We start from the raw sequence: 19902 nt of genomic DNA, 5'->3' as shown, positions 1-19902 counted from the left end.
AGTAATATGGTCTGACGAGTCTTCTTTCACATTGCTTCCCACTTCTGGCCGAGTTTACGTCTGGAGAACGCCATCTCAAGCCTATAACACAGACTGCTTGTTGCCAAGAGTGAAACATGGCGGGAGTTCTGTTATGGTTACGGCAGCCATATTGTGGTTCTCTGCTATCCCCATGATAACTGTGTCAGGGCACATGACTGCCAAGACTTATGTGAACATTTTGGCCGATCAAGTTCATCCCATGGTACAAACTTTATTCCCCGATGGTGATGGTGTCTTCCAAGACGACCTGCTCACACAGCTCACATTGTCCAGGACTGGTTTTCTGAGCACGAGGATGAGTTGTCCCATCTCCCCTGGCCACCACAGTCACCAGACCTGAATATATCGAACCTTTGTGGTCTACATTGGAACGGAAAGTGCGTTCTCGTTATCCACCGCCAACATCGTTATCTGAACTTGCCACCGTTTTGCAGGAAGAATGGTATAATATTCCCTTGGCAAACATACAGGAACTGTATTTATCCATTCCGAGAACACTGCAAGCTGTTTTGGATGCCAACAGGTTTCCTATACCATATTAAGCAAAGAAACATGTTTTTTTAAAGGTGTTTCCATATTTTAGTCCAACCCCTGCGGCAATGCTATGACTGGCTCAGGCTGTTTCATATTCTACAATGACACCAGTTACTGCCCAAATAAACTGCTCATTTGTATCCAAAATGAAAGTTATGTAAGTGATATGCAAGAAGTGTGTAAGTGATAAGTGAAATCATGCATACTAAAGGTAAACAGTTATACAGGATTCTTCTTTATAGTCAAAAGGATGATATAAAAACATGGTACATTTTACCTTGCCTTGCGCCTTGATTTTCCTTATCATTCATCTCCACATCACTGACTTTCCGACAAATTGTCACTAAAAGAGAGGATAAAAAGGTATTTTATTGATAAAGAAAAGAAAATGCTAAATAAATAATAATTACATAGGTGTTAAAATAATACACATAAAATATTACGTAAATTACTCATTTTTATTCTTTAAGGTAAGTGCTTGTTTAAAAGAAAGTCACTTAATACAACCCAAAAATATTGTTCTTTTACTTTCAAATAAATTACAATTTATATCTGATAATGGAATCAAATCATGATATAACAGGAAATCTGTTAATGGAAAGAAAAAATTTTCATCAAGAAACCAGTGTGTGTGATAAATTCATAGTACCAAAACTATTTTGTCATATATAAAATTCCATATAAACAAGCTTTACTCATGAAAACCTAAAAATAAATTTGCAAGGATAATTACTTCAATAAAAAAATTTATTTCAATATAACACACAACACATTTTCTTCAATGCGATATTTTTCACATAATTACTACATTAACTATTGCATATAACAATTAAAACTGGAACAAATTTCATTAAACTATCTTGTAAAAAAGGCATGTCCAACCCTTGGAATGGATTATTTGGTTCACAGCTACCTCAGGGAAGAAATGACTTCAGGAACAACTTCCTAAAGAAAATTCACTTGTAGTCATGTACAGAAAAACTGCAAAAACTCCCATGAAGCTAGCACATACTGAGATTTGAACTTAAGTTGAACAACCAGTGTTGCTCACCTACTGAATGGTTACCCAACCCTCAGCCCTAGGAGATTACGTTACATGGCTTGTGATCCCAAAGGCACAATTTACAGTGTTTTTTACTGATTATTATAGACTAATGTGGGTGAAACAAATTTTATTTGAAAAATTTTATTTGAATATTTAGGAAAATAATAGTCTCAGTTAACAACTGCATCTTGGAATGCAAAATGTAAAACTTAATTTGACAGGCATATTATGCTCCAGCCAAAACTGATAAATATAAATATGAAATTAGGAAGATGCATTATTTGTGGAATGTAGGCATTCACTAAGAGAAGATTTTCAGAAATTTCAGTCTGAAGGAGTTAAAAAAAAAAAAAAAAAATTGCCCTAAATGGTTTAAGTTTAATATTGTTTGTTAATACAGATTATCAATACAGATGACCCAGGTGAATCAGCAAAACATTTTATAAGATGCTAGATGGATATACATTTAGTTTAACAAGGCCACATTACACATCTTCTTTACTGAGCAAATATATAAATAAAAATTTTTAAAAAATGCATAACACAATTCTACAAAAATACCATTTTTATTTATATCAATTTGATTAAAAAAAAGTAAAATAATAATAAGAAGAAGAACAACATCTATTACTTTTAAATAGCTTTAGTTTGTTAATCAATAACAGACAGATTAAATTTTGCCAAATGTCAATCGACTATAATGAAAAGTGAAATAACACACTTACAGTGGGCAATATTTAAAATGAATCAATGCAAAATTATGTTTTGAAAGTAACAGCACATATGGGCTTTAAAAAAAAAATTGTAAAGGAAAGAAAAAAACTACCATATCTTGAAAGTTGGTACAATCAGAAACACAAAAATGCACACACATATAATTTTTCATTAAAATAAACAAGTACATCATATTATTTGAGTACATTCTCCTTGCAACTTTATAAATTCAGGTCTGATAACACTGACCAGCATGCTCTAGTATTTTAAAAATGCTGGCATATCAAGAATTCCATACAAAAGTAATTAATCAATAAAATTTAAAAAGCAAGAAACATCGAGAATAAAAAATTTATTTATTTATTTAGAAATCTTTCAGTAATTTTTTTACATGTTTGTTCTCTCCGTGTATGTGGCAAATCTATTTTTGTTTAAAAATATCAGAGAATTGCTCAAACTCAGCATTATACAATAACCAAAACAGACATGTGCTATGTGTATACCTCGGTTACCACATAAATGCTTTTTGGTGATATCTTCAGTTGCCGCAGAACTATTTTGGCTACATACTACATTGCCACATGAATGCTTTTTTTCAAAGTTTCAACAAGGATGTGTAAGATCAGAAAGTACCAAAATCTTTTACATTTACTTGCAATAAATCATAATAATATAGTTATAAATCATTATGTTAATTCAATAAGCAGTATTCCCATTGTTGTTAACACAGAATATATTTATTAACTGTAATAGTAACAAATGAAATCATATTAAAGTATGCAAATTTTTGTGTTTTAAAGCACTTGATTCATCAATCGCCAAGCTTCTGCTCTCAACTTGCTTGGTAAGTAGCTATGGTAGTACTTCAAAAAGCATTTATAATCAGTCAAGCAATATAACAGTTTTGTGTAGAACTAAAATTTATTTGTAAAATAAAAGACTGTTTCCTCTTCTCCTACTAGATCATTTACACTAGGCTTGTGAATGATAAGCTTTAATTAAGTTTTCTTTTCTCCAAGTTCAAGGTATTTGACCATTTTAATGGCTAAATACAGCTTCAATTATGCAAATGAAGTGGAAGACAGCATTGTTGTGAAAATTTTAGTATGTCTAATTATTTTACTTCTTCAAAGTAGGTAGTTCAATGGCCTTATTTTTGAAAAATGGTTTAATTTCTATATAACAGACATGATTAGTAAGTTTTCAAAAATATGTCATGTATTTTTTCAGTTTATATATGAGTTGCTGAAACTGCAGATTACCTTTTTAAAATGATTAACAAATTTTTCCAAATCATCTTCAGAAATATTTTAATTTTCTTCATGTCTTTATTAAAATTTTATAAAACATTTTAAATTCATGCTTATTCTTAAAGTAATATAATTCAAGACACAAAAGAGCAATTGTCATTTTTATAGTTCTTCAGAGCCCCAGGCTTGGCAACTTTTTCCAACCTGCTACTTTGTAAAGAAATTTTGAGATTCAGGTAATTTAGGTTGTGACTTGCTAGCAAGTAATACCATGAAAAATTCAACAATGAGAGGAAGATTGTATTTTGATAACTTGCAGGTAATTACTTTCATATTTTGATATCACATATACCAGTAAATACGTGGAAACAAAATATACAAAAAGCTACTTCTCATAGCAAACAATGAAAATTTTAATTATTTTAGTACAGTAATTTTTACTTTGTTCATATTTTTACCTGCAGCATTTTTTTAAATTTTAGTAATGTAATAAATTATTATTTTGTTCTTACTTCTCTTTAAATATTTAAAATCAAATATATAATATTTAATCTTTGTCATCTTTCTGATAAGTGCAATTTTTTTTTTTTTTTTAAATCAGAAATTCATTCAATCCTCTTTTTTGATACCACACATTCTTAAACACTAGTCAACTTACAAGCTTTTGTTGCTTAAAATTTTAAAGAGCTACAGTAATTAAGGATCGTAATATTACAGCTTTATTGAGATCCACCTAAATTTCATTTAAAATTTCCACTGGGAATAAACTTGTAAATGTAAATTTTGATACCCGAGTTTATTAAAAACATGTAATACAATTCTGATATATAACAAAATCTAATTGATGATGAAATCTAATTGATGCTGTAATCAAAAATAAAGGGTACCCTACTAAGTACTGATAACTCACTTCAACTATCACTATCTAATGTATATCGATAACTATTATCGTTTAACTTTTTGTGTATTGCAAATAATTGAATTTTGTGTTTTGTATTGAATCCAGTAATAAATTATCTTTAAAATGATGTATACAAGTTTGTTTTTTCACTTAGTTACTCTTTTACAGATAAAGCTTATGACTCTGCTCAAGGGTAAGTTTGATATCATAGAAAGCCACGAGTGCTCGAGTTCATGCACGTCTCTCCAATCTGTATGAAGAAATTAATCCAATTGCTATTACATTATATTATACAGATCATGCTTATTTTGACATAGTCAAATAAATTTATTACAATCCCAATAACAATTTCAATTGCATTAATGCTCTTTCCACTTTAAAGAGAAAAGAAAGAGAGAAATTATATAATAAAATTAGAGAAATAACAGGCAGATATTAATATTCGACTTTATAATGGATACCCATGTCATTACATTTTTCACAGTTAGCTATTTTTTACTACTCATAGATAAACTCTCAGATGTACTAGGAAATATCTGGCAAAGAGAATTGTATCAAAATTAATTGTATTACTTAAGCAAAATACTACTTTAGGGTGATATTAATTACGAGTAATTGAGGATATACAGTGGTGGCCAAAATTGTGGACACTTTTGGAAATTTTTATGTTTTTGAACTTTCTATGCTTATAGAAAATGTTACGTTTCTCAAAATGCAAACTTGTATATATCATTTTAAAGAGAATTGATTACTGAATTCAATACAAAACACAAAATTCAATTATTTGCAATACAAAAAAGTTATATGAACTTTATATAAAAAAAATATAAAATAATATATAAATAAAAAAACATATATGTAATATATAATAAAAAACACAGTTATGAAGTGGTTTGTAATGTCTAGCTTTCCTTTCCAATCACTGTTATTGTTCTGAGAACCAATCAAATGTTAGTAACTGCCAACAGAAGCTGACATCATGTCTACACTTGAAACAATTCATTATTTTGCTTATAGAGACCTGTTCTGTAGAAGGAGGACCTGTTTCTTATACACTGCAATTACAAGTAGGAATTTTTGTAAAAAATTTTAATATTTAGTCAAGAAGCAATGACATCAAATAAAAGAGTAGATTGGACACCTAGAAAGAGATGTAATATTATTGTTTTACGAGAAAGTGGTCTTTCCTAAGCTGAAATTGCAAGACAGGTGGGTGGTTCAGTGACTACATCTGGAGCCCGAAAGTTTTGTTTACGATATCAGGAGACAAATTCAATAAAAAACAAAGAAGGAAAAGGCCGATAAAGGTGCACCACATCTATTGATGACAGAAGAATAGAAAGAGTATGCCTCCAAGATAGAAAATGTCATCAGCGGCCATCAGAAGTGATCTGAATGATGCTGATGTTTCTGTCAGTTCAAGTACAATCAGGAGAAGATTAACAGATGTTGGACTGAGAGGTAGAATTCCACGAAAAAAGCCTGATCCTAATTTTCAGCAACGAAAAAAAAGACTACAGTGGGCAAAGGAACACATTAATTGGACAGATGATCAGTGGTCACAAGTTATATGGAGTGATGAAACTAAGATATCGTTATTCGGTAGTGATGGGCGAAAATATATAAGACGTAAAATAGGAGAAGAGCTACATCCTGACTGCATTCAAGCAACTGTGAAGAACCCAGTTAGTGTTATTATTTGGTCATGCATGTCAGCAGATGGTATTGGTCGCCTTCATGTCATCGATGGGACACTGAATGCCAGAAAATACATTGACACTATTCTAGAACCAAAACTTCTACCTTCCATCCAAGATCTCTTTCCCAACAATGCTTCGTTTATTTTTCAGCAGGATTCTGCTCCTTGCCACATGGTCAAAATATCGAAAGAGTGGTTTCGTACAAAAAGCATTAAATTGTTGTCATGGCCAGGAAACAGTTCTGACCTCAATCCTATCGAAAATTTGTGGCACTGTTTGAAAACTCTTGTCCGAATGAGGCGCCCATCAAATAAAAGGGAACTAATTGAGGCTATAATTGTTTCATGGCATTATGTAATAACGAAAGAAGAGCTTAAAACTCTTCTCAGCTCAATGAAACGTCGATGTGAAGCTGTAATCAAAAATAAAGGGTACCCTACTAAGTACTGATAACTCACTTCAACTATCACTATCTAATGTATATCGATAACTATTATCGTTTAACTTTTTGTGTATTGCAAATAATTGAATTTTGTGTTTTGTATTGAATCCAGTAATAAATTATGTTTAAAATGATGTATACAAGTTTATTTTTTTGTGAAACATAACGTTTTCTATAAACATACAAAGTTCAAAAATATAAAAATTTCCAAAAGTGTTCACAATTTTGGCCACCACTGTATTTTCTGTGATTTTCTTGGTAGTGTGATACAAGTCTCTCTTCTAGGGGGTGTCGTAAACTGATCTTTTTTTATATATTACACTGTAAGCTTAATTACAAACCTCACAATAGCTTTAATATGTATGTGACAGGCGAAGAGTAATAGCTTCTCTCATATGTTGAAGTAATTAACTTATTTATTGAATTTCAAATATTTTAAGAAAATACAAATTTTAAAAATGCGTTTTAGTGCATTAACATCTCTCATTTTAATATTTTATTATTTGTAGTACACATTTTTCTACTTTTCAATACAAAGACAAAAATCTATAAAAGATACAATTTTATTTACATTTTATACATTAGGATATCGATTATTAGAAACATATATTATTTGAATGTAATTTTCAAAAATTAATGAGAAAAAATAATTTTTAAAAAGAAAGTTTTAATAACATTAAAAAAGGGAGGAAGATATGTTTCTATACAGTTAAAAAGAATGACAGTCGGTAAAATAAGTTGCTTTAGGTAAATAAAAAATTTCCTAATACAAAGTTTTGAACTAGAGAAAGCAAATCTGTTGCAAAGCATTGGCAGCATTTTAAAATAATTGTCAAATAAGCACTGCTTCATCAGATATAGTAGCTTTAATACAATTTAATTGTCTAATATATTATATCTATTTTGCAATTTATTTTTAATGTTATTCGTTTCTAAATCAATAAGGTGCTTAGAAATGTTTCTGCTTTATTAAGATTGTACTGGTAAAAAAGCATATATGCCTTTTTTCATAAGCAGTTGTATATGTGATTGAAACTGTGTATTGGTAACCAAATGTAATGAATATGTAATACAAATTCATATCCCACATGTATCTATTCATTTATTATTTTATATTTTTGCTCTGAGAATTAAGCATGTGCAAGCTTAGAAAGCAGCAGTTTGAAATTCAAAAAAATCAAAAAATAACTCTGCATCATCAAGTACCATTTTAAAATATTCCAATAGCCTTTAATAACCTGCCTACTGTTTTAATTTACTATTGTTATCTATTTTCATCTCATTTGTAAACTAATTATAGTAGTTATATAAAAAATTGGCTCTACTCTTATATGCGCCCTAAGATCACCAAATGTGGTGATACTGTCAAAAGTCTTTAATCCGGATGTCCATAATCCAGAACGATCTATAATACGGACCTCAAAGCTACAAACTTTTTGCGTACACTGCGTTTATGCATAATGCGTTTACGCATGCGCGTTTAATGTATAACAGACAGTATAAGCTAAGCTAAAATTATCTAATTATCTATTTCAGTTAATGTTGCAGATTGTGTTGTTCCTTAATCTTCGAATTGGATCCGGCTTATTATTTTTTGCAGACTGTTAGAGCAATTTTATAAAAATAAGCTTGAACTTTTGATTATGCCAAACAGAATTTCCGATTCTGGAGCTGCCAAAGGATCTACAAAGCGAAAGCACGCTTCGATGTCCATTAAGCAAAAAGTGGAATTGCTGCAAAAAATGGATAAAGGCATGACGAAAGTGACAGAGAGGTGATTTGTTTCTCTAACCATTCCGAAATCTGTTTATCAATTTCCCGCTGCTCTGCTGGGGGGCAATGAACTGGAAGTGGATCTGTCAGCACTATTCTCATCTTCAGAGCAGATGTTTTTATTTTATTCGGCTTATAATTCCTTACTAAATGTAGTGTTTCATCTCAATGTACTCCGATATGATTTAAATCAATTTCCTCATTATAAATATCACGAATACGCATAAAATAGTTTTCTGGTTGCAATTTTCTAATTTCAACTATGCGTAATGTGTGCTTTATGCATGCGCGCGTTGAAAGAAATGTTTAATAAAGTAAACAAATAAATATTAAGCTTTTTTTTTTTGGTAAATTTTGATACCCTTTAGATCACAATTGCTCTCTATTTCATAAATTACAATTTCACATTTTTAATTGTATAATTTCTGCATGCCATCTTACTATATTTAAACTGATGATCTATAATCCGTAAAACTCGATAATCTGGAATCGCCGAAGTCCCGAGTCCGGATTAAAGACTTTTGACTGTATGTGTTCTGTGCTGGTTTTGGTCTTGATTCCATGCTGTGGGATAATTTTGGTGGACAATGCTGCTTGTATGGCAACCCTTTTGACGTTAAAACGTGGAGAAGTGGTGGGAAAATTTCAGTCTCGTATTTGAGACTGTGTGCAAAGTAAATTTAGTATTAAAATGTACGATGTTGGAGTTGTTAACGAGTCTTTTGTTCACGGGTGTGTTTATGCAGATAGAAGTGCATTTTTCGAGTTTCTGTGGAAGTCAGGACTTTTAAAACGGAGTTTGGTGTGTCCGAAAGGCGGAGCTGATATGAGAACTCGGATGAAGAATGGTGTTTCTGATAGACTTGTGTAGGTTTGCAGTCAAATGGTTGCTGGTAAAGTATGTGGCTGTAAGCGGAGTTTAAGATTTGGATCGTGGTTTTCGTATAGTAAGTTAACTTTGGAGGAAGTTTTTATTGTTACTTTCAAAATTTTATATCACAGAAAGACATGTGATAGAGAAAATTGTGGCACTTTTGTTGACAGACATTGTGTGACAGGCGAAATTTTATTCACGTATGTATTATGGTAAGTGCATTTTATTTTATTGTTTTTATTTTGTAGAATGTTATAGTCATTGTTTTTTACTATGAATTTCTGTTGTTATTTGAATTGTTTGTAATTTATTTTTGTTATTTTAGTTTATTTTGTTGATTGTGCACAATGCCTAGATTGTGCAATTTGTAGAAGTTTCTTAAGTTTAAACAGAATGCTGAGTACATGGTATTCTTTGCAATTTATTGTTGTGATGTTAATTTATTAAAGCAAGGTGTGTGTAGTTCATAGATTCTTTCACTGCCTAGATTGTGCAATTTGTAGATTTTTTTTTTAAAGTTAAAACAGGTCGCTGCGTACATGGATTCTTGTCAAATATTTTTGGTTAGAAACTTTATGTTTTTGATAAATATTTTTTTTTGTTTATTTTTATTTTATTTTATTTTATTTATTTATTTATTTATTTATTTTTACCTTAAATTGTGTGTTTAAGATGCGGTTTTTGCATGTGATAAAACTGCGTTTTTGGAGACATTTTAGGCTTAAAGTTTGAAATGTAGACAAAAAAATTTAGATAGTAATATGTCACTGTGAAGTTTCTCACCAAAAATGTTTGGCAAAAAATTTGCCGACCTGAGGGCGCATATAAGAGTAGTTCCAAAAAATTATATAAATTATAAAATATTACTTTTAATTTATCAGCTGATTTATAATCATTATGTATTTTTAGTTAAGCAATTTCATATACACTGTTATCAGAAAATTATGTATTCAGGACTTAATTGCCTTCTTTCTAAGCAACATGGGTTCACTGCTATTCGCTAATTTTTGCAAACTTGTCTCACCTTTTACTTTCTTGCATTGACTGCAGAATATGACTTGTAAAGCATACGTGAAAGCTCAAATAGTTTACTGCACTACTGCCATATTTCTGATCCACACAGTTAAATTTTGAGCTATGGACAACTACAGCCTGGTGATCCATAAGAAAATTTTAAGGAAACACTGATCAGAATATGACAATAATTTTTTTTAATATTTAATAGATAATAAACAATACATGATAAATTTTTGTGGGACTTGATGAACAATATATTAATTCATGAACATTATTTCATTATTTCATGAACAATATATTATAACAGTGCTCTGTCTAATCATATTGTCGAGTGTGTACAGGTTAACGCACACAGCTCCAATCAGAGGTTCATAAAATTTATTTTATCAAAAGAAACACTTCAGAGTTCTGGAATTTTACCCAATAATAGTTGTACAACTCTTCACAGTATCACGGAGTACAAGTAATAATTACACTTCAAACTATTAAGAATGTTAAACTCAAGACAATGCAAAGTGCATCTAAAGAGCTAACACAGCACTATCTCAGTACTTATGCTGAACTAACAACTGAGAGCAGATCCTCTCTCCGCTCTTACGTAGTTTTCACCTGGCCGCAGAGATATTTCCAGTACTTCCTGATTCTCGAAATTACTGGACGTCATATGAGAGGCGAATTACAGTTATTATAGCTACATATGAAATCAATTACAGTTATGCAATTACAATACCTATTATGGTAATACATGGACCGGACCAAAATGTCACAAAGTTTGGTGTTATCTCACCAAATTTGGGGACAAAAATTAACTACCCAAACCACAGCTTGCCAGTATCTCGCTAATTTAGCAAGATAGCCATTTATTCAATGCTAGACTTGTCCCTTTTTTGCTTTGAAAATCTAGAGATTTTCATGTTATATTATACAGTAAAATATAACAATTTCACATATAAATGCACTAAAATCATTTATCTATGAACAAAATTTGTAACAGTATTATCAGAAATAACTATGTCCAACGGCAGAGGAGCAATGAGGATACAGTAGAAGTCTCTAATCCGGACGTCCATTATCCGGAATGATCTATAATACGGACCTCAAAGCCACAAACTAACGCATGCGCGTTTGATGCGCACGTCCGCTGTGCATTCACGTAAAGCCAGTTAAGCGTTTACCCATGCGCGCTTCCGATAGTGAAGAAAGCGACAGAGAAAAAACGAAATTGAACATTATTGAAAGCAAAAAAATTTCGATTGACAAATTAGTCGGTATTCTCGACACAGCAATTACAGGACTTGAACAGTGGAACTTTCTAACTGGACAAGAAATTATGTCTGTTTATAGAATTAAAGAGAAAGTATTAGCACAAAAAAATGAAGCAACTTAAACAACTTGCATTGATAGAAATGTTTACTAAAGTAAACAAATAAATATTAAGTTTTTTTTTCCTTGTAAATTTTGATACCCTTTAGATCATGATTGCTCTTTATTTCTGCATGCCATCTTACCAGATTTAAATTGATTATCTATAATCCGGAAAAACCCCTAATCTGGAATCGTCAAAGTCCCAACGAGTCCGGATTACGGACTTTGTACTGTACTAAAGGAACTTGTTTTTGTTACTCGCCAACTGTGTGCCCGAATCTCTCGGTGTAAGCGTAACAGATTTTTGGGACACGCATTTGTCCTCCAATGCAAATGTCTTTAATGCTAATTTATTGAGTAGTTATGTGATAATTATTGTAAATAAATGTTTGCTACTTAAAATCAACCATCTCTATGTGTGTGATCCATCATGCAGTGAAGCCTAGCCAGGCCTCTACAGATATTAATTGTCGCACTTAGTTCACTGCGACATTAGTGACCTATGCACATTTTTTTAATCAGAACGAATCCAAGCAATTTGAAAGTGGAGAATTTTTTCCATTATAGTGTTTGTGATAATACATAAAATGCATCTCAGTGAATTATTTTGTGTAATTGTGCATATTGAATTACTTCAAAGTATTTGCCTATGATCAGGTTCCAGTAACACGCGAGTGGATAATTTTTGCATCAAAGGTGTTTTGTAATATTTTGTATAATTGTTGTGCATCAAAGGTGTTTTATAATATTTTGAATAATTTTTGTGCATCAAAGGTGTTTTGTTATATTTTGTACAGCGACGTGAATAGTATAAATGTGCATTCGTCAAGAGAGCGAGTTTTATTTTTCTTATGTATCTCTCATGCTGCATTTGAACACAAGTCCTAACATCAATTATTTAGTGCTTCTTATATGCATTTAGTGCTTCAAGTGCATTGCAACTGCATTCCTGAACTGCATCATTTTATTTTCATCAGTGTTAATTTATATGTATTATTGAAATGGCTACTAGCGATCCCACAACCGTTGATGACAAGCAAATGGCTTGCACCGTTGTAAAACCTGTCCATTTTACCGTAATGATCCCAATCTTTGGGTTTTTCAATTAGACGCCCAATTCAAGCTTGGAGGTATAACATGTTTTTATACCGCAATTTCTGCCCTCGACACCGAAATTCTACAGTCAGTTTGTGAGGCAGTTCTGAAACCACCCTCAGATAACAAATATGAGGCATTGAAAAATAAATTAATTTCAGTGTATGAGAAGTCTGAAAATACCAAACTAAAGCAGCTGTTGCAGGATTTGCAATTGGGTGATATGCACCCATCCCAGTTATTGTCAAAAATGCAGGAATTTGCAGGTGACAATTTTAAATCAAATGTTTTACACTCATTGTGGCTCAATATCTATTCTTGCCACCAGTAATGAGAAATCTACCCCAGTTGGCTCAGATGGCAAACAAAATTCATGACGTTCTCCAGCCACAAACAATTAATCAAGTTCAGCATCCTAGTGCTGATATTTCATTGCTCTGGCAACAAATCCAGGAATTATCATTGCAGGTTGCAGCTTTACAGACACGATTTCATGACAAGTCAAGAAATTGACATAATAGGAACTACCAACACATGCAGTCCAGTGAGCAAAAAATTTTTTTCTATCATTCACTATTTGGTGATAAAGTGCGTATGCCTCCATGCACATTCCAACAAACCTCTTTAAACTGAATGGACCATCACTCGAAGTCACGAGTGGCAGTGGCCAGTGCATTAGTCGATTATTTGTAACTGATAAATCATCAGGCAGGCGCTTTCTTGTTGGTAAAGGTGCAAACATTTCAGTCGTACCTCTCTCTCTCTTGCCGAATCAAACCATCTGCCAGGAAAATTAAACTTATTTGCAGCTAATGGATCCAAAATCGCAACATTTTGAGAGATATTAATGTTTTTAGACTTAGGTTTGCATTGCAAATTTCAATGGCCATTCGTCATAGCTGCGGTTTCGTACCCAATAACTGGTGTAGACTTTCTGCAAAAATTTTCTTGTTTAAACGACATTAAAAATCGACGCTCACTCGACTCAACCACACAGTTGTCTGCTGTAGGTGGTATCGTAAATGCCACTAATTTTGGAATTAAATTAATTGGCAGTAATTCTCCTTTCTATAAACTACTTGAGCGGTATCCTAATGTCATCTGCTCGGAAACCAGAACACCAGCTGCTGACCATGGTATTGTGCATCACATAGAGACCACTGGACCTCCAGTCTTTGCCAAAGCATTGATTGCCTCCTGAGAAATTAAGGAGAAGAGTCTGCAAAAGAAGAGTTTAAATATATGCTTGAACAGGGAATTTGTCGGCACTAAAAAAGTTCATGGACCAGTCCACTACACATTGTTCCCAAGAAAAACGGTGACTGGCGTCCTTGTGGGCACTACCAACATCTTTCCAGTTACTTTACCACACAGATATGCAGTTCCTCATATTCAGGACTGCATGAAAGTCTTGGAAAGCAAAAGTGTTTTTTTCTATGTTAGATTTAACTTTGCTTATCGTCAGATACCAGTCAATCCATCTGATATACCAGAAACTGCTGTCATAACTCCTTTGGGACTATTTGAATTTTCTGTTATGACTTTTGGGTTGTATAACACCACACAAACGCTACAGCGTTTCCTAAATGAAGTCCTTAATAACTTAGATTTTTGTGTGCCATATTTCGATAATATTCTTGTAGCTTCGACAAATGAAAATGAGCACATTGAACACCTTTGTTTAGTTCCTGACTGATATTCAGTCCTATGGTGTAGTTGTCAATTCATCAAAATGTGTTTTTTGAAAATCACAAGTGTCATTCCTTGGTCATGAGGTTTCCTCGGAGGGTGTTCGTCTACTTAGTGATAGAGTTACAGCAATTCAAAATTTCCCAGAATCTAAAACTGTCCAGGAGTTGCACCATTTTCTGGCCATGTTGAACTTTTATTGTCGCTTCCTTCCTCATGCCGCTGCAAAGCAGGCGCCTTTGCATAGATATTTAATCGGCAGCAAAAAGAAAGATATGCGGTCACTTATTTGGTCTGCAGAATTTCAAACAGCCTTTGTACAATGTAAGGAAGACCAAGTGTCAGCAACTAACTCTTAACTACCCTTCTAAGCATCCATTATCATCAATGGTTGATGCATCCAAAACAACCTGGTGTAGCATTGTTCGACATTTTAAAGCCACACCATGATCCTCTTTTTCTGACTGAACTAGAAAAGAGGAATATTACTCCACTTTTTGTGCCTGCTTCCTGCACAGGACAGCTCCAACCTTTGGACTTAACTGTAAATGGCGAGTTCAAGCGTTTGCTCAAGAATGAGTTTATTGAGTGATATTCTAATGAGCTTCAATTTCTAGAGGAAAAAGAATCTGTGGACTTGCAAATATCACGACTAAAACCGATTCACACTTCTTGGCTTGTGCGCATATTTAACGGTATTGAAGCCATACATGAAATAATTTTGAATGGCTTTAAAGAAGCTGGTATAAATAGTATTCTAAGTGAATGAGCAGCCTTCTATTAATTTTATTGTTTTATATTCGAGAAATATAGTTGTATATTATTCAAAAAATAGTTATAAGAAAGAAAGTTGTCAAGAAAAAGCTTTTTACTTTGCAATAAATCATTAAATTTTGGGTAAGTGAAAAATTTCTGATTTTTTATTATTTGAGGGGGGAAAAAGTATTTTGGGAAGCTTAAATTTTCGCGACTGCGGCGGACTCTCGAAAATAAGTGCCTTTACAGTACATATTTCAAAGGTATGCAAAAAAGGTATTAAAAAAAATTTTTTACAGAAATTATATTTATTGAAAACATATAAATAAAAGTACAAAATATGTGTATTGAATTTAAATATTAAAAATTAAACACATTTATTTTACTTCTCTTGATAATTCTTTAAAATTTGGTGAATAATTGGTGACAGCACATCTCAGTAATTCTTTGAGATGCTGGTTAGTTAATACTGATCAGTGTGTGGATTTCATGAATTTTAAAGTGGAATAAAATGATTCACATAAGTATGTTGTTCCAAATATAGAAATAATTCGACAAGTAGCCTTTTTTAATTCAGGATACTTTGATTATGGTGCAAAATTCCAAAATTCAGTAATTGGCGTCGACTTATATTTTAATTGTAGAGCTTGATCTTCTTGCATCTCTATTAATTCTAATTCTCCAGATGCTTTTTGGATCATAATTATATTGGAAATGGAAAACTCACCTTGAATTATGTTAATTTCAAATGTATTCAGAAAAAAACCAAGAGACGATTTAAAATATTTCAAGTCTTGAAATCTATTTTGGAATTCCATCAATATTCCTTCTAGCTTTTTTATACACTCCTTGAGTTTTTCTTGTTTAATATTGGAACAATTTTTTTTAATTCGAGGAAAATGACAAAATGTTTTATTTTTAATGTCCTTTTGAAAAAATTGTAATTTAGTTTGAAAACTAAATATACATTATGAGAGGTCAGATATTATTTAATCTTTTCCCTGCAATTGTAAATTCAATGTTTGCAAATGTTCCATAACATCAGTCAAACATTAAGTCTTATAACACTCGTCATCGTCTAATTCTGAATAGGTTATTTCCTTTTCTTTTAGAAACACACTTACCGGCTCAAACAAATCTACAAACCGATTTAATATGTTGTAGCTAGATAACCATCTGACAATGGAAAAGAACTTAATGTCATTTAGTTCTTCATCGTTTAATTTTCAAGGAAATTTTTGAATTGTCGATGATTTTTTGCATGGATGCGAATGTAATTTACAATGTGTAACACTGTTTTCATAACATCAGGATATTTTAAATATTTTGTAACGAGATGTTCTCGGTGAATTGTGCAGCGAATCGGTATGAATTGTGGAATTTGAGAATAATCTCTTAAAAGCCCAATAAGACCGATTTTCTTACCCAGCATTGCCGAAGCTCCATCAGTTGCAATGCTTACAAGTTTATTAAGAGGCACATCAAAAGTTTTAATTACGGAATCTAATGCATTTTTAATATCGACACTGCAGGTTGACTCTTGAAGTGCTACTAAATTTAATAATTTTTCTTTAACAACAAAGTCAGGTGAAACAAAACGCATGAAAACTGCCAATTGCGGAAGATCTGCGACATCTGTCGATTTGTCAAGGGCTAAGCTGAATGCAATAAAGTTCTTAAATCATTTTTTAAATTATATTCAAGAGATGCATTAATTGCAGTTATGCATCATTCATTTGCGTGTCTCGAGATGGGAATTTGTGAAACTAATTTGTGCAGTGCTGCATTATTTGGATCTAAAATTTTAAGTACATCTTCCAAGGTTTTTTAATAAACTCTCCCTCTCTATACATGCATTTTGCATGAGCAATATTCCAGGCAATAACAAAACTGGCTTCAGCCACATTATTAGTTTGATTGCTAAAGGTCATCAAAATTGACTGTAGCATATTTAAATTTGATTTTAAAGAAGCAATTTTATCCGATCTTAATTTGGAATTTGGTAGTTACTGATTAGAAAACTGAGGATGATTGGTTTCATAATTTCAACGTAAATGGCTGTGTTATAAGGCAATTTGTGTTCAGAATTGTTAGGGAATTATTCAGTTTTGGAGAGATAAACCTGTTGTTATTTTTGTGTTGTTGTATTTTGGAGTAGGTTATTTTTCTTTAATTTTCCATAATGGGTGAGTGTATAAGGAAATTTACTAAAGCTTTGCTATTGGAGTTAGCGGAGGAGGCTTTATAATTTTTGACCGTAGAATTATAAATAACACATAATGCTTTTCCGTTATTGTAAATAAAAAGAAATTCTTCTCCCACTTATTACAGTCAAAAGTCGTTAATTCGGTCACCCATAATCCGGAATGATCTATAATCCGGACCTCAACGCTACAAACTTTCTGCGCAACCATCGCGTTGAAGCATGCGCGCAAGACCTTTACGGTTGCACATATGCGTGTGCGCATGCACGTTTAATGTAAAATGGACAGTATAAGCTAAAATTATCTAATTATCTATTTCAGTTAATGATTGCATTGTTCCTTAATCTTCGAATTGGATCCGGCTTATTATTTTTTGCAGACTGTTAGAGCAATTTTATAAAAGTGAGCTTGAAATTTCGATTATGTCAAATAGAATTTCCGATGCTGGAGCTCCCAAAGGATCTACAAAGCGAAAGTATGTTTTGATGTCCATAAAACAAAAAGTGGAATTGCTGCAAAAAATGGATAAAGGCATATCCTTTTTTTCTCTAACCATTCCGAAATCTGTTTATCAATTCCACGCTGCCGTGCAGCGGGTTGGGAAGGGGGAAACGCCGCGGTGCACAATGAATTGGAAGTTGATCTGTCAGCACTATCCTTATCTTCAGAGCAGATGTTTTTATTTTATTTGGCTTATAATTCCTTACAAAATGTAGTATTTCATCTCAATGTACTCCGTCTTTGATATGATTTAAATCAAATTCCTCGCCATTATAATTCGCTTCCGATAGTGAAGAAAGTGGCACAGAGGTTATTGAAAACGAAAAAATTTCAATTGACAAATTAGTCGGTATTCTTGACACAGCAATTATAGGACTTGAACAGCGGAACTTGGTAACTGAACAAGAAATTATGTCTGTTTATAGAATTAAAGAGAAAGTATTATCACATAAAACGAAGCAACTTAAACAATTTACATTGAAAAAAATGTTTAATAAAGTAAACAAGTAAATATTAAGCCTTTTTTTTTTTGTAAATTGTGATACCCTTTAGATCATAATTGTTCTTTATTTCATAAATTACAGTTTCATATTTTTAATTTTATAATTTCTGCATGCCATCTTACCAGATTTAAAATGATGATCTATAATCCGGAAAAATCGATAATCCGGAATCGCCAAAGTCCCGACGAGTCCGGATTAACGACTTTTGACTGTATTAAAACTTCTAGTTTCTTTTTTTTTATTTTAGTTCTCTGTCGTCATATTTTTAAAAAAACTGGAAATAAATAAATAAATTTAGAAAATACAGGTTTTGTGTTATTAAAACAACAACACGTGTTACATACTATGAAACAAATTATAGTTAACTTACCAAAAATTCCAGATTACAAATTATATCCATAGCAAGAGTTATACAAATTGTTTCCTCCAGATCACAATGTCAACTGTCCGTAGCAATGAAAGTTTACAAATTCAAAATCGGTCTAGAGTCTGTCGATTACGTAGATTGTATGTCGTCATTCGCCAAGAAACAATCGGCCGGACAAGGCCTTGACTCCCATATGTTTCTCATAATTCACGAGGCAGTTGAAGAGGAAGAAAATCCGATGAACGGAACTGTTACGCCACTGTTTTTGTTTGTTCGCACATTTTTCAATGAGTCATACTCTTAACTTGGACAGAAATTAAATTTGTTACAACATTGCACTTAGTCTTTCATATTTGTTGTCAGTAATTTAAGACATTTTGAAACACATACGAAACAATAATATTTTTTTTTAAATATAATAACAAATTGAAAAGGGAACTCGGATACATTTAGAAGTCAAACAACAAAAATCAGCGTTCTTTACAAAATTTTCACAGGACTAGTTTCGATGGTTTTACCGAACCACCATCCTCAGCTGCAAAACCGCAAATGAACAAGATAGGAAATAATGATTAGATAAGATAAGAAAGCCTGGACAAGAATAAGCAAGTGCCACCATCTGTTGGTGAAACCAGAACATAATTTCTTTAAAGGCCGAAGGCAAAGATAGATTGGAATTAGGATCATTAACTAGAACAGAAAGATTTTTATGAATGTGAAATGCCTCTAGAAAATCCAGTTTTCCAATGGAAGATGTTTTTTGAATAATTTTGGCAGCAGAAAAATTGAAAGTGTGATTTTCGGACCAACAATGTTGAGCAACAGAAGACTTCTGTGTTTCCTTTTTTCTAACATATGCCTCATGTTCCTTGACACGAAATTTTAAGGCTCTCTTAGTTTGACCAATGTAAATTAAACCACATTGGCAAGGAATCCTATAAATACCCCAGGAATTCATATCCAGAATGGGGTCCTTGAGTATGGAACTCGGAATTTTATTGATGGGAGAATAAACAACCTGAAAGTTAAATTTCTGCAAAATATGTGCAACTTTATAGCTAATTGATGGAAAGAAGGGAATGACAACAGAATTTTTATAATCTCCTAAAACAAGAGTGTGCCTTTTAGTG

The 19902-nt window shown here is 32.2% G+C and overlaps 1 protein-coding gene across 1 annotated transcript in view; it reads right to left on the bottom strand.

The window, feature by feature from the left end:
- LOC118189371 (nucleolar transcription factor 1-A-like) overlaps window positions 1-19902 on the bottom strand; it is a 142473-nt gene that overhangs the window by 86396 nt on the left and 36175 nt on the right. Inside the window, exon 2 of the mRNA XM_085811378.1 lies at window positions 854-919. Within this exon, the coding sequence (XP_085667504.1) occupies window positions 854-919 (66 nt within the window). The remainder of the gene's footprint in view (window positions 1-853; window positions 920-19902) is intronic.

The sequence above is a fragment of the Stegodyphus dumicola genome, chromosome 2, assembly GCF_044657685.1.
Source record: "Stegodyphus dumicola isolate Sdum_Otavi_A_Nest chromosome 2, ASM4465768v1".
Lineage (NCBI taxonomy): Eukaryota > Metazoa > Arthropoda > Arachnida > Araneae > Eresidae > Stegodyphus > Stegodyphus dumicola.
The sequence above is the reverse complement of the archived record's forward strand: the minus strand, read 5'-3'. Positions and strand labels throughout refer to the sequence as shown.